This window comes from Neoarius graeffei, chromosome 24 (genome assembly GCF_027579695.1).
Source record: "Neoarius graeffei isolate fNeoGra1 chromosome 24, fNeoGra1.pri, whole genome shotgun sequence".
Taxonomy (NCBI): Eukaryota; Metazoa; Chordata; class Actinopteri; order Siluriformes; family Ariidae; genus Neoarius; species Neoarius graeffei.
The window spans coordinates 43,226,342-43,243,439 of NC_083592.1; the positions used below are offsets into that span (position 1 = coordinate 43,226,342).

The following is a 17,098-nucleotide window of genomic DNA, read 5'->3' on the forward strand; positions in this document are numbered from 1 at the left end:
ACACGTGGAAACATCAGAACGTTTAAAAAAAAAGAAAGAAAAAATCATGATTGAAACATTGAAATGTCAACACACTGATGTAGTTTTGTTCGAAATCAAGTCACACATCACATACATTATATGCATTTCCCAAACCACACCAACCTCTAAGATCTCGAATATTATGTTACTAGTCAAACCAATCCCTGGCGCCATGCACCAGCTTGATTTTTGCCAGTGTTCACTCAGTGAGGGTGTTTTGACGGGTTCAGCCATCAAGGGAAAGCTGTTATGGGGAGTTTATATAATGAAGAGACCCAGGTTCTTCTGAGGCCTTGTAAGCCCAATGAAAATTTGGAGTGTGTTCTTTTCAGCACCGAGCTCAATTCCCACAAGATCAGTGTGGAATGGCTTATAGTCCAGCACAGCTCTTCGCATTCTCTCTTTTTCTCACACGCGCTGACAAGTAACACTTGGGGCGTCCTCTTCATTGACACATTCCAAAGAGGCTGAGATGCTTAACCGCTGCCTCCTTCTCCATGTCTGCTGACAGACAACAGAAGGGCCTATGTTGACCAAAAAAAAAAAAAGCAGTGGCCTGCTCAAACACCTGATCCAGGTTTAAAAAGTTTGAGAATGCATGGAAAGGAAAACATGATACCATGGTATGAGGTTAAGTTGCAAAAATAGTAACTGATTGATATATTATTCCAACTGGAGCGTGTTGACACCTGTTAGAGCAATTATTATCATTATCTCATCTCATTATCTCTAGCCGCTTTATCCTGTTCTACAGGGTCACAGGCAAGCTGAAGCCTATCCCAGCTGACTACGGGCGAAAGGCGGGGTACACCCTGGACAAGTCGCCAGGTCATCACAGGGCTGACACATAGACACAGACAACCATTCACACTCACATTCACACCTACGGTCAATTTAGAGCCACCAGTTAACCTAACCTGCATGTCTTTGGACTGTGGGGGAAACCGGAGCACCCAGAGGAAACCCACGCGGACACGGGGAGAACATGCAAACTCTGCACAGAAAGGCCCTCGCCAGCCACGGGGCTCGAACCCGGACCTTCTTGCTGTGAGGTGACAGCGCTAACCACTACACCACCGTGTCGCCCTATTATTATCATTGATATATGCCTTTCTGAATATCATGTATGTAATTAAATATAATAAAGAAACTTGTCAGAGAACATTGCCTTTGTACACATAATATGAACAAATATGGAAAAGAACTTGTGCATATAGCAAAAGTAAAATATTCACTAGAATTTAATATTGTCATTTTTGTGCTAACATGGCTTCACAGGAAATGGACATTGGGCATCTCATCACTCCATCTCATCACTGTCATCATATTTCAAGCCAGTATAATCCTAAAGCCATAAAATACTCGACCAACTTGTTTAATATTCACTTTGATTCAGTGAACATGAGACAAAGACACATCTAGAGGTTTGACATTTCTAACGACCCTGAGAACACAAGGGAGAACGCATCAACGTATGTCCTCACGATGCCTCCAAACGTAATACCATTTAAATGCCACTTACAAACCTCCCATTATTGTGTAAATGATCTCAAATATACCATAATTCCCTGTAAACCATCTGCTATTAGCATGGACTGTTTAACAGTTGTGGGCTGAGCTCGTGTTGTGACTCTGTGGTCAGGCGTTGGACCTTGGGGACGGATTGCTTGCCTGGCTCACAATGTAATCGGGTCTGATCCAGGAGAGTGTGATTGTTGTGCAGAGCCTCCTCCAGGTACAGTGGTGCTTTTGTTCCGGCCAGTCGACACACTGAATGCAGTCCGGGAGCCTCGACAGACCCGGGAGCCATTCTATCAGGAGGCTTTGTGCTATCCAGCAGCCCCTCTTCTGCCCCAACCAAACACTGGAGAACAGAGCTGGCATTTTACACAGGAGCATTTTGATCCATGCAAGTTCAGCACCACTTGATGTGTGGCTTCACAAACATTTCCTAAATGGTACAATTATATATATATATATATATTTAACCCCAAATTGTAGAAAACAATGTAATTTTCAAAATCATTTTTATTCATATGTAGCTACACCTAGATCTTTACTACACTGATAATTAAAACATAGAGAAAATAAATTTGCTGTTGGAATTATTCTGCAACTGTGTCGCATATCGATTCTGTAATATATGATCTAACCTGAGCACCAAACTGCACCAACTTTTAATAAAATATTTTAAAAAGGTATGGTTCTGTCCTAATCCTTTATCTTTCTTGTGTTTAATTTATTCGAGTCAGTATGGATGTCCATCATAATAAACATGCAAACCAATTTTCATTTGCTTTTCAAAAAAAAAGAAGTTTATCATTTAACTACAGGAAGCTGATATCAAATGAAAACTAGTGCTCACTGCACTAAAATGAACGGTTGTGAAGATTTAAAAAAAATCAACAATCAATTCAGCAAACTAATATTTTCTATACAGATATAGATACTTAAGAAGGTTTGTCATCTTGTCTTCGGAAGTCTTCAATTTGTTTATGGAAACATGAACACATTGTGCCATTTTCCCATTTTGTTTTTGAAGAGGCCTAACTTGAAAGATAATGCACATAATGGAGCATGTCTTATCTTTCAGACACGGTGTCTATAGTGCAGTTGAATTAAATACTGGAAACGCAAACTGGGATGGAACAAAATCCATCAAATACTCCACATACACCACAAATAAGCAATATCCATGCAAGCACGACCTTGAGCACATCTTCAAAGTCCCTGTGAAAACCAAAGTCACCTCTTTTATATTTTATCATTTTATATTCGTGCTAAAGCTTTCCATATATACACACTTCCAGGTATTAAAAAGTGACCCTTCGTAGCCTGAGCATTTGTAAAAGTTGCCCCTGCGGCCACTCAAGCTGACAGACCAAGCCAGGCAATCAGAAAAATTTACCATAGTAAACACAGGTCTGGGTTATAAAAGTGTAGTCACTCAGAACATTCAAATCTGCTTCACTTTTATATTAAACCAATTGCTTAAGTCAGATCTTTTGCCTGAAATAACTCATGCCTGTGGTGTAGTTCTGGATCCAAACATCACCTACAGGTCCACAATTACACACTCTCAGTAATAACCAAACTGTCCTTTTCCTCATCACTGCAGTGATAGCATGAAGGGCACATTTAGTGTTCAGTACATTTAGTACGTATATTTGCTTTAAATGTTTTAAAAATAACATAAGGTACGTAATTGGATCTGACGGACCACGACTCTAAAAGACAATTAAAAGTACACTACACACATTTCCCTAGTTAGGCCTATATTGTGGTACCTTTATTTCTGAGAATGTGCTCATACGATGCATAATAATAATAATAATAATATTATTATATTATTATTAATAATAATAATAATTTGTAAGCATTTGTATCCAAATGCACACATATCAATGCTGTATGATCATGGCCCAGCTTTCCAAAAAGTGAAGCTCTTAACAGGAAAAGAGGTGATGATCGTTATACCAGTGCTTTGGGGAAATAAGTCCATACTGAATAATCTTATTACATCAAGACTGCTTGCACCTAATAATTAATATGTATATGAGCTATGTGTGACGTTGTGAATGTTTAAGGTTTTATATGGTTAATATGACAGCTTTTCTTAACATTTCATTCATGAAGGCTGAAATAAAACAAATTTGCTCGCTCTCTCTCTCTCTCTCTCTCTCATTATACTTTGACTTGAAATATGGTTGATTTAATAATTGTCCCAGTCTATAACCACACTAAAAGGTAAATAATGAGCTGCACAGAAATTAATCTATACGCTTCAGAAATGAATATAAAAGTCTGACATTGGAAGAAAGTCTCCAAAATGTGCCCGACTCATTAAATTTACTTCGTACTTGAAACTTTTATTGTTCAAATATTCCTGAAGATCTACATATGGCGTTGCTCGATAGGTACATCATTTATTTATTTTTTCAGTCAAAATGACAGGACACATAAAGTCCAATAGGTATAGATCATTCAGAGTCGACAGTGTAAATTTCCTCTTTTTTTACTTCAGCAATTAAAGATAGTACACAAAAGTGGCAGGTCGTTGGACAATAAATAATAAATTATTTTTGTAATATAGGAACAAACAAACAAAAAAAATAGATCTTCGCTGCATGACCCGACATATTAACTTAAAACTATACACATCTTTGGGAAATAATAATAATAATAATAATAATAATAATAATAATAATAATAATAATCTCGGACGGACACATACACGTAAATTTCCCACGCAGCTTGTGGTCGAATAGAGGTATACCTTGTTGCAATGATTTAGGGGCCCACTAAGGCCTAAAAAGAGACCATATAACAAAACCAGCTGTAGGTATAATAATAATAATAATAATAATAATAATAATAATAATAATAATAATAATGAAAGCGGTTCGACTCGGCTGCCAGGCCGTCCTCACACTGTCAGTACGCAGTGAATAAATCTCACTTCGAGCTGTTTTAGAGAGCCCGAGTGCCGAGTCAGCAGTTTGTTTGGGCCGCTCATGCTGCGTTGTACAGATTCAGAGTCCTCTTAGGAAAATGAGACCTATGAGGTTCGCTGATTTGTCAAAAGAAAGGAAAAAAAAAGACAAGCGCAAAATCGTCTCGGGTTGTTTGGCAAAAAAACAAACAAAAAAAATCTAGCCGACCAGTTCCACCAGTTCCTGTGTAGTGTAGGTCTAAAAGTCGGAGGAAAGGACATTTTGACTGACCCGGTGCAGGTCTACTTCCGCCGGATGTTAGCGACTTCCGGTAATGCTCGTCTTGTCGTGAAGTGTCTTTTCACTAGAGCGCCTTTTGTTCCCACGATTGTCATCACAGTGTATAAACGCGACCATGCCAGGGCTGGTCTGGGTGGAGAAGCCCCGCGGAATTGGAGGTGTGTCGGTGTTACTCGGGAGTGTAGCCTCGGTGAAACAGAGACTCAACCACCCGCTTTTTTTTTTCTTTTCCTCCTCCTCCGATTGTGGAAAGGAAGATTAATCCGACTCGTCTAGGCCTCGATGGGACTGGCCACCATGCTGTTCGGTGTGTCTGGCAGTTGCGAGGACATGGATGCCACTTCACTCCCTGTTGAATTCGACCCTGGTCCTCCTTCAGAAAAATTCACCTACAATAAGCAAAGCTGCTATTATTATTATTATTATTATTATTGTAGCTCTCCAAGCTTTTTTGCGCTTTTACGCATGGACTTTACGCGCGCGCTCACCAGTTGCTGAAAAGCCGGTTGGTCGATGTCACTCTGCAGTGCAAAATCGCTCAGGACCTTCCATGGTGGCTGATAAGTCTGCACCTCCACCGGGTTCGCCTGTAATCCACCGTCGTGTCTTTCTGGACTGGTGGCCACCATTGGAGTTCCCGTCATTCCTTGGATGTTCTGCGCAAAGCACAAAAATAACCATCACCTTTAGAAAACAAATGCGCATGCACTTCAAGGCGTGTATCTACACCGATTCACTTGCCTTACATGATGTTTGTTTGTTTGTTTGTTTGTTTGTTTGTTTGTTTGTCCTTCGCACTTACCGTCTTGTCGTTGGGTTGCTGCTGCTGGAGTTGCTTCATCAGCAGGCTGCGCTTCTTGTCCTTGCAGCGTTTGTTCTGAAACCAGACGCGGATGACCCGCGGGCTCAGGCCCGTCATCTCCACGAGCTGCTCCTTCATGAGCGCGTCGGGCCGCGGGTTCGCGTTGTAGCACGTGCGCAGAGTGTGCAGCTGCTTCTCGTTAAGCACCGTGCGCACGCGCGTCGTCTTCTCAGGCTGCTTGTGCACGTGCGGACGCAACGCGGGCTGCCGCGCTGAGATTGGCTCTGCTGCAAAAAAAAAAAAAATCATGCAATGCAAAATGCGATTAGGTCAACAAACATGACAGGTAGTTTTAATTTTCTGTAAATATGACAAATGTGAGCTGCCTCGCCCTCAGATCGCAAGACGGGGAATGAGACTAATGGGGCTAATTAACGGGACTGCGCCGTGTATTTATGTGACCAATAAGCTGCGTATTACAAAATATGCCAAAAGAAATGACGGGTGTCCGAATCATAACATGTCGGGCTGTTAGGAATGTGAAAACATTGTTCATCTGCGTACAAGTTTAAATAAACCGTGGTGTCTAAATTTTACGCATACATGTGCACAAAATTGTTGTTGTTATTGTTGGTGTTTATTATTATTATTATTATTATTATTATTATTATTATTATTATTAACTAAATAATTTATTCCAAAACTGATTGGTGCGCAGAGCGAGTCCTGCTTCCTTTCCTGCTGAAATTTCATCAAATTGCATTGTTTATATATTTGCCCACTTGATTGGATGATGATGATGATGATGATGATGATGATGATGATGATGTCAGTGTCTGGTCGCGTTCTGATTTCGGTTGTAGTGCATTGTTTTTGCGCGCGCGCGTGGACCGGTGCGTCAGATTTATGGGACATGATTAAACCAGTACATACTAATGTCTCAACTTTCACATTAAGCTTTCAGAATCACTATGTAAACTATGTATAGGCCTGAACCGACTAATCTAAAGGCCTAAAATATCAATTGTTAATCAGTCAAATAAGTTGATGCATCATTTCTGCACACAACCTTAAATATATTCATTTTAAAAAATATATTTAATGCATTCAGTAACACATTGGACAGAGCAAAACTATCAGTATAAACAGAATATCAGGCAGCTTAGTGGGACTTTTGAGAAGTGGAGTAAACCTGTGTAGAATGTGCTGTGTGAAATTTGCCCTGATTTTATATCCGTTTTAAATAAATCTCCCATGAAGATAAATATTATTTTCCTAAATATAGGGGAAATTCAACTGGCTTGAAATTACCAATAAGCTTTAATGCACCTAAAGTTTTTTTTCTTTCTTTCCTTTATTATTAACACACACGTCTAAGTGTTTAGCGATTTCAAACATGTTTATATTCGTTTGAATTGTGTTTCTTTTCCTAAATAATATACACAAGCCTGCGGAGTTTTTAATCGCATGGTTGGCTGTGAACCAGCGGAAGAATATCACTTTCATGCATGAATAGACGAATTCAATAGCACTCAAACTGGAGGAAAAATGAAACGTGCAATGTTGACAAACCACTGACAACAGCCTGTTAGTTTAGTAACCTTTTCATTTACGGGTTGATATGATAATCATCAATTTCGTCCGCCATGACAAATCTCAATTAGCCTCCAATTATTATTATTATTATTATTATTATTATTATTATTATTATTATTATTATTATATTCATATTCATCTCAGTAATAGGCTAGATATGTTATGTGAATAATTTTGTCAATATGTAAATAGGGTAAGAAAAAAAATCCACTAAAAATCAACATACTGCAATCAATATATATATATATATATATATATAGTGGGTTATCATTATGAAGAGTCAATCTTTGCAGTGATGCCATGCAACCAACTAAGATTCAGTATAAACAATAATAAAATGTCGATTTCATGTGTAATGGCATAATGAGACAATTTAGGAAGTCTAGACCAAACATTTCTGAACAACTTTCCAAAACGCACAGCCCTTCTTCAGCTCGTGCAGGATGCAGGAACAGTGTCTGTGCATTAAGTTACAGGACCAATATTCAAAAATATATATTTTTAAAAATGAATCATAAACAGCAAGATTTCATTAAAAGTAAAGTGCATTCTAAAAGAAAAGTCTAAAAGCAATTACAGAGCCAAGAACAGAGCACTGAGCTCGTGCAAAAGGTGCAGTGAAGAAGAAGAAAGAGGAAAGATGAAAGAATAAACAAGGGCCTGGAAGTTACGTCATGCTTGACGCCTTAATGCTGAAAGAAATGAAAGTTTACCTGCCATCTGTAAGGGCCGAGCTGGGTGCAGGGGGCTGAGCGGCTCCCCAGGCGCCATACTGGCTCTCTCCACCACGTCGTGATCGGCTCGGCAGAACAGACCGTCCTCCCGGAGCGCGAACTCATCACCTGGGATCAGCTGCCTACTGCACGCCACGCACCGGAAACACTCCACGTGATAGACCTTAGCGCGAGCGCGCATCACAAAGTCGTTCTTGCTGAAACCGATGTTACACTTTGCGCATTTGATTCCGTAGAGTCTGGAAAGAAAGAAAAGGGGAAAAAATGAGGCCCGAAGGTCAGCAGACAGGAAGCATGAAAGGGGGGAGGAAATGTGCTGGACATCCGTGAATTTTTAATATAATAAATGAAGAATAGAAATGCATGGAAGAAACATAATAATAATAATAATAATAATAATAATAATAATAATAATAATGCACTAGCCTGTAATATGTTTGTAGCGAATTATTATTATTATTATTATTATTATTATTATTATTATTATTATTATGTGCAAAAAGCATGTTTGTTTGTTAAGCAAAATACAGTACAATATGATTAATATTTAATCCAAGCCCATTTTTAAACCATTTACTAAATTTCTCTCTTCGTCCCCCGTACAGAATATGATTCATAGTCATTTCTTTTTTTTTCTTTCGCCCTGCATGTGCGAGCGCCACACTGCATAATTACACTAAAGCTCTGCTGCATTAGCATATAGGTGCAGCGGTGTAAAGAAGAGCGAGAGTGACAGCGCGAGCTCCAGCCGCAGCTTCTTCACTAAATCATGAGCGCTTTTTTTTTTTTTAATCCTTAAAAGGTATGTGATGTGGTCCAACATGTCTGTCTTACCTGATGTAGTCGCGTTTACAGTACGTCTTGCCGTCCCGGACAAAGCAAGTGCACGACTCGTCCAGATACTGGTTACACTCGGCGCATTTGAGACACGCCGCGTGCCACTCGAGGTCGGGCGCCACGCGCAGGATGTACTGGTCGTGGATCTGATTCCCGCAGCCCACGCACAAAGACACGAGGCGTTTTTCTGCACACCAAACACACCCAGGGACACGGAAGGAAGTTGTTCATCTTTTTTTTATTCCTTATGTTGTCATTGATCAAACATAATGGTTCAATAGAATTAGTACAGAACAAGCATTAAATTATTTCTCTTTAGTGTAATAACGCACAGAGTTCATAATAATAATAATAATAATTATTATTATTATTATTATTATTATTATTATTATTATTATTATGAAAGCAGCAATGCGTAATTATAATGTTCCTGTCATTGGCAGTTATCGAGGAGAAAAACTGACAAAATTCCTTTTTTAAAAATTACTTTCATTATTTATTTATTTATTTATTTATTTTACATTTTGCGCATGTGTTTAAAAAGTGTCTTCCATAGTTAAGCTTTTCATTTCAAGGAGCACAAAGCAATACCTGATCCCCAAACGCATGCACCATGTTATCTTTCTCCAAACTTAACCAAAAGAGTTCAAGAACTTACTTTTTGGTGGGTCCCCCATGTCTCCCATGTCCAGAAAGTAAGGCGGTGTTAGGTCCACTTTAAAAACGGAGCGCAGGCCCGTAGTGCCCGTGGTTTGTGCAGGAAAAAGCAGACTGCGGCTCCGAGGTGTAAAACTTCCCGAAATGGAGATTAGAGTTCGGGCAGTGTGTGGGAGTGTGTGTGGGTGTGTGTGTGCATGTGAGTGTGTGTCTGAGCTCCAGCGCATCGAGGGGCCGCTCCTGTCCGTATCTCTTGTCCTGCTCTCTCAAAACTGTCGGCTCCGACTCTTCTCCCTCTCGCCATTGGACTGACGTAGGACAGCCACACGTCATGCTCACGCGCTGCTGATTGGTTGTGAAAAGGAGTGAGCAGCCTGTCTCATTAGCGCAGCGCGAGCGCTTATACCGGTGCCGCGCGCTCCCGTTACTGCCTTAATTTATCAGTTTTGGAAATGGGCACAAGTGAATTATTATAATTTTTTTAATTTGTAAGGATTTTTTTTTAATCATCACAAATATGTCAATATAGCACAGAATTTGCGTCCTAGATAGTATTTGTGCGGTTTGTTTATAATAATAATAATAATAATAATAATAATAATAGGAATAATAATAATAATAATTATTATTATTATTATTATTATTATTATTATTATTATTATTGTTGTTGTTGTTGTTGTTGTTGATCAAACAAATACAGGCTATCAAACACCTACAGGTTTATTCTGACATGATGGCGCATATGATACTGAGACTATATCAACTACAGTAACAAATATTTTTCTTTTTATCTATAACAGTAACCCACCAACAGTTCCATCTGCCAATGCGCTTTTTGTTGTTGTTGGGTTTTTTTTTTTTTTTTTGTCTTTAAAAGTTTCCAGCTCGGCCTGCAGGTCTGTATTCACACACACACACACGCACACACACACACATGCCCACGCCTAATGACTGAAATCCACGGCATGCTTCTTCTGGGTTGTAGCTCTTTAAACCAAAAAACGCAATTACGGCGCATAATTGCGGATAATGAGCGTTTGAAACGGCGTGAGGCACGTGGTGACACAATCTGAACGGAAGAAGATGATTGGTGAATGTCGAGAGAAAGAAATAAGACTGAAGGCGACCCTTCTGCTCAGCCTTCACTAACACAGCCAAGAGCAGAAGAACACAAAAAGCAGATGATATTTTAAATCTTCAAGGCTCGACCTTTTCAAAAAATCTTTAAACAATAAAAACCTTCTCTGAAAAACAACAGAGACAAAATCAACATGTCACATTTCAGAGTTTTTTTTATTGTTTGTTAATAACACACGCACACACATTATATATATATATATATATATATATATATATATATATATATATATATATATATATATATATATATATATATATATATATAATTTAATACACACACACACACACACACACACACACACACACACACACACACACACACACATCCTTTAACAGTCCTAAGAAAACCCAGGTTTGATGTTTATTCTAGATGTAGGCTCTAGAGCAGAAAGATCTCTGTCCCTTTAAAAACAGTATACTAATAATAAGAAGAAGCAGATAATGAGCATCCTGTTGGTATTTTATTTCTTACTGAAATATTTGTTTCTGGCTCGTGCTCTGTGTGCGTCATAACTTTTTAACTCAAACAAAAATATCTGTAATAAAAACTTTCAAGATATTATTATGCTCCATATTTTTTTTTGTCGCTTTTTGCAGTTTCAGCTCCAACTCATCATGTGTTCGAGGCTATGAGGCCTTTCTGCTCATAGCCCGAGTTAAATCACTCTGTGTGTGTGCGCATGCTCTGTGAGTGTGAACTGGGTGATGCACTTGACTGAGATGAGGAGGCTGCAGAGCTGCACAAGCTGAGACGCAGAGCACAAACACAGGAGACACACACACGCCCTCTTGTGTTGGCAACACGACTCAGTGTAACCAAGCACCAAACAAAGGCAAGCTGAGGCAACTCAGTGACCAGAGCTCGGTGCATGCTCAATACAGATAGCTCCAGTCTTTTGCTGGTCTCTTTTGGATTTTGCAGCATTTCATAATTAAATCTTGAACGTATGGTTTTGCTCTTGTCGCCCCAGTGATAATGTTTTCTCTCAGATTGTCTTAATACGCACCGCTACTGAAGACTCTCGTGTTGTTGAATTAAGGCCTAGCACTTGTGTATGTGGGGGTGTAATGAGTGACTGATGGTTCATATGAGATGTGTATATGAAATGCAGGTCATCCACAGACACATACACATTAGGACGTGCGTACAATCAGCTGATTTTTGAATTGTAACATACATTTTTGAAATGTAAAACCATAAGCATATCATATATTGTAGATTTGGCAGCTTAAAATACTAATATTGAATCACCATACAGATGCTTTAAGAGATCACAGTTTGGTGCTTCTGTCCTGACAAATTTATTTATCAGATGTTTGGTCTCTAACACAGAAATATGGAATGGAGCTACAGACTTTAGTGTTGCCACTGCAGTTGATGTTCAATTGATAGTGTTGTTTTTATAACAGATTTAAGAGGAAAAATATCTAAAATATCTAAAATTCCCCGATATGCTTAGTAGAGATCAATTTATCTGTGTTCGGGAAAAAAAAAAAAAGAGTACCCTAAAATTTAAAGAATGCATCTTCCCTCTCATCTCACTCACAGAAATATCAGGTGACCAACTTCACAAACTAAATTCATGACTGATTATGAGAAACGTTCAATTATTTCACGTGTACATCTGGTTACGATGGCTTTTCACATCACTGTTTCTACACAAATCAGCATTAATAATGTAATATGTTTTAAATTTTTTTAACACAAGCATTGCTTTTTAATATACTTGTTTAGCCAAGTTTATTCTTAGTTCTTGCTATTCTTTTATATATTTAAATATATTTGATGATTTGCGGCAATTCCCTGATCTTTCTACTGAATTCAGTATCGTGCCTTTACCATAAAACTTTCCAAAATGCTTAAATATTGATCTCATAGTAAATTCTGTGTGGCGATTTTATGATCAGTCATTTATGAGGCTAGTCACAGACACCTGAACTGCTGAGTGAGGATTATCAGAAAAATATTATCACAAGAGTTTTGAAGGTTTAGTTGAGATAGCCTAGTGAACACAAAAGATGAAAAATTTAACCCTTTTTGTTAAAAGGTGGCTGTGCATTACAGAAATGCCCTCAAATCTAAATGAATTTAAAACATTTGTCGACTAAATAACAAAGCAGTTCATGTTTGTTTTATAAGAAAAATATCGAAAAATAAATCTTTGATTTTATTACAATGCAAAAAGACAAAAAAAGCAGTATAGCAGTCCACAAGGTGTTTAAAAGACAAAAGAAAAGCAATATTGCAGTCCACAGGATGTTTAAAATTCAGTTATTATAAATTTAAGAATAATCATTACATTGATATTACACTAATAAAACAGTATTAAGGATGTTATAGCTATCCAAGAAGTTCTGGGATCTCCATGATACCAAATAGGATAAGGCTTGGAAATTGGTCGTCTTAGTGCTTTGCAGGAAAATACAGTATCAGTGTTCATAAGAAATATTTAACTCAGTGGTCAACAAAATTTTATGAAAATTTTCTATGGTTTAATGACGAACCATCTACATCAATAACCAACCAACCAACCAACCAACCAACCAACCAACCAACCAACCAACCAACCAACACAAACAGGGTCTCATGTCTTCTGTCTTAATCTGTATAAGAGATCATATCATATACTGTATATCATATTCATACCACAGCGCTACAGCGACTCACAGGTTTATATTAATGAGCTCATTCTAATCCATCATTTCCACAGCTCGTTCTCTGGGACGTGTACTGCAGACACTTCATATAAACAAAGCCTAATAACAGATGGATAAAAAATGTGCTGTTACGTAACAAAGAAAAATATATTATGATTGATATGAAGTGTCAGGAAGGTTTTCCACCACAGGAAAGTCTTCATGACAGAGGAGTTTGCACTTTTGAGAAAGAGAAAAGAACAGACGCTGGTGAAGGAATAACTGTTAATTATTCTGTCCACATTCACTGAATATGAGCAATCGCATGCTCTGATTGGCTATTCTACTACTAGGCTATCAGCTCATATACCATGAGTAAAGAACAATAAAATGGCGTAGCGTGTTGCTGAACCAACCAAGGACAAAATAAAAACTACTTGAAAATAAAACCCCAAAAATGCAAAAAAGCAATAATGTGGAATGAAAGTATTTGATCATAAGAATGGATCTTTTTTCCAATAATTATTATTCGAGCATTTTTCACAAATTGCTTCTGTCATTTTGCCGGTTTGTTTACATTCTTCATCTTTAAGCATTAAAAAATACCTTAAAGAAGTTTGAACATTATAGAACTGAAATGTCCAAGGAAGAATTAAATAAATGTCTAAAGCTATTCTATACCTCGGCATGACAGCAAGATGGCACTTTCTACAAAATAAATAACACTGAAGTCAATTTGTGCAGCCATCGATGGGTTTTTAAGAAGTCCGCCAAAGCGGAAATTATTTTGTCGGACATTTTGTAGAAAGTTTTTATTTATCAAATTTGCAAAAGATAAAAATAAAAGTGCTCTGTTTCTCAAAATCCAATGAATCTGGACAGAATAAAACAATTATTCCACTCACTCAATCTCGTCGTATAGCCAACTCAGTGCTACGTGCTTCGTCAGCTATCAGCTCATGTACGACTCGATTTCGTGGAATAACTGTTAAATAGCTGCTATAATGCAAATGATCTGAGGAACTAACTTGCCTTGTGGATGTTCCATAATATGAAACATAACTATAAATTGATGATATATATAATTGAACAATTTGATTGTTGTTCATGGATAAATAAAGGAAATAATTGCTGACAAAATACTGAAAAATAACACCATTCTGCCATTGATTACTTTCCTGTGATAGGATTCCTTGTCATGTTTTATTCCTTACTCATTCTAGAGTTATAGTTTAAAATTTATTGCTACTACTTACATATAATATCAGCTGGCTTTTTTTCATGGTATATCAAATATATTCCATTCAGCTAGTATGATTCTGAACGAGTCGAAGATGAGTAGCTGAATGGAATATATCTGATATACCATGAAAAATAGCCAGCCAATATTATTATTATTATTATTATACATACACATTCCTTTCGGGTGTTCAACATGTCTTTCTCTTTCAAAATTCTCTCAAAATCTTCCGTATTTAATGAAAGCAAACATGGTGGCCATGTTTGTTTAGAAATTGTTGCTCGCTAGCATGGAAGTTGTACATCTCCGACGTGTGATGTCATGTTGTCTTGACAACCATGCAATATCATAAACCATATTCAACGCTCATTCTCCATTGGGAAGAGTGATGTAATACATGTAGGATAAGCAATATGATAACAATATTGCATGCTATCAAACCAAATGAATGAAACCTGCTAGATGGAAATAGAACACACGTTTTTATTCAATCCGTCTATTATCCATAACTGCTTATCCTGTGCAGGGTCGCGGGCAAGCTGGAGCCTATCCCAGCTGACTATGGGCGAGAGGCGGGGTACACCCTGGACAAGTTGCCAGATCATCGCAGGGCTGATACATGGAGACAAACAACCATTCACACTCACATTCACACCTACGGTCAATTGAGAGTCACCAGTTAACCTAACCTGCATGTCTTTGGACTGTGGGGGAAACCGGAGCACCTGGAGGAAACCCATGCAGACACGAGGAGAACATGCAAACTCCACACAGAAAGGCTCTCATCGGCCACTGGGCTCGAACCCAGAGCCTTCTTGCTGTACAGTGCTAACCACTACACCACCGTGCCGCCCTACATGTTTTTATTCCATCAAAAAAGTGTCCTGTATGTATAATAATGACACATATTGTTATGTCATATTGTAAATATTTCATTGTTGACATATGTCCTTCATTGTAAATATTCAAATCAGGGTTTACTGCAGTTATTTGTATTGTACTCTAAAGGTTTCCTAGCATCTTAAGGTTCAATCCTCATTGCCTCAAAAACAATTGTTGTACTCATGCACACGTCCAGCGCAGACTTGGTAAAGTACATACCAAAACAATCATTGTTTATTTTTTGGCTTTTCAGAGCATGCTTAGCTTTTCTCCAGTCTTACCACCAATCCCTATTGTATGGTAATCAGTGGAAACAGTCTTAAGGAGGAGTCATACTAAACACCGGCGAGATAACTGATACCATGCTTCCTGTCCTTATAAAGTCACACTGATGGATTCTTTTCAACCATAACACAAACTAAATGGTTTTTTTTTCCTCATGACCAGTTGTATGAGCATGAAATGAGATAACTTTTACTCTTGCTCTTACCTGTGGCGAGACCGCTCATTAACCCCCTCATTTCCACTCATCACCCTTCACACCGTGATGCTTGGCTGCATTCAGGAAAGCCATTAAAAGGAACAGAGGTTCCACATGAAGAAGACTCACCATTGATACACACACAGTTTATGTAATGTTATTCACACACCGTGCATTAGCTGCTCTTGAAAAAGTCTTGAAATGAGCAATGTGTACAGTGTTGAATTACACGTCGGGCTTGAGAATGTAAGCCCTTGAATGCACATTCTTTTGAACAAGTGACTATATTTACAGCTTGGTGAATTTAAAGGCTGAATACTTTTTCATTCCTTCTTTGCACAAATGTATTTAAATAAACCTTGCCATTAATGTGCAGCATTTCGCATCTTGTAAATGAGGTAATGAAGTGATTTATGCTAGCCTGTTTTTTTTTTTTTTTAATATGTGCTGGTTGTTTAAAGGCAGCAGAAGCTGTTACTAACCCTGCTCATGCAGTGTGCTTTCTCAGCCAATTTTATACAGATTGAGATTTCAATGTGCTTGTGAATCCAGGCCATTGGATTTCAGGCACAAGCCATCATCAACCTCCGTAGCCAGTTTTTACAGCTTAGCAGGAGTCCTCTTAGTTGAGTGGCACAAGCAGTGTATGAGACTTTTTTTAGCATCGCGCATGTGTGTGTGTGTGTGTGTATATGTTTTTATATATTCTTGGGAACCAAATGCACCAACAAGCATACGCCTACACTACCGTTCAAAAGTTTGGGGTCACTTTGAAATTTCCTTATTTTTGAAGGAAAAGCACTGTTCTTTTCAATGAAGATCACTTTAAACTAATCAGAAATACACTCTATACACTGCTAATGTGGTAAATGACTATTATAGCTAAATTCTACTAAATGTCTGGTTTTTGGTGCAATATCTCCATAGGTGTATAGAGGCCCATTTCCAGCAACTATCACTCCAGCGTTCTAATGGTACAATGTGTTTGCTCATTGCCTCAGAAGGCTAATGGATGATTAGAAAACCCTTGTACAATCATGTTAGCACAGCTGAAAACAGTTTAGCTCTTTAGAGAAGCTATAAAACTGACCTTCCTTTGAGCAGATTGAGTTTCTGGAGCATCACATTTGTGGGGTCGATTAAATGCTCAAAATGGCCAGAAAAATGTCTTGACTATATTTTCTATTCATTTTACAACTTATGGTGGTAAATAAAAGTGTGACTTTTCATGAAAAACACAAAATTGTTTGGGTGACCCCAAACTTTTGAACGGTAGTGTATATGACAGTGTTGATCTTATGGGGACCCTGTGAGGGAGGATGGATGGATAAGCAAGCC

General features: G+C 38.1%; 1 protein-coding gene across 2 annotated transcripts; it reads right to left on the bottom strand.

The window, feature by feature from the left end:
- Positions 1-4,157: 4,157 nt before the first annotated feature.
- Positions 4,158-9,645, bottom strand: isl1a (ISL LIM homeobox 1a). 2 transcript variants are annotated; one of them, XM_060906680.1, is made up of 6 exons: positions 9,382-9,645; positions 8,721-8,910; positions 7,866-8,125; positions 5,557-5,840; positions 5,243-5,410; positions 4,158-5,143 (listed from the first exon to the last, which is right to left on the bottom strand). In XM_060906680.1, exons 1-6 carry the CDS (start codon positions 9,605-9,607, stop codon positions 5,027-5,029), a joined length of 1,245 nt encoding a protein of 414 aa, XP_060762663.1. In that variant the 5' UTR covers positions 9,608-9,645; the 3' UTR covers positions 4,158-5,026. The 2 variants fall into 2 exon arrangements, with proteins under 2 accessions (XP_060762663.1, XP_060762662.1); XM_060906679.1 differs by having other exon boundaries at positions 5,557-5,843.
- Between the last annotated feature and the right edge of the window lie 7,453 nt (positions 9,646-17,098).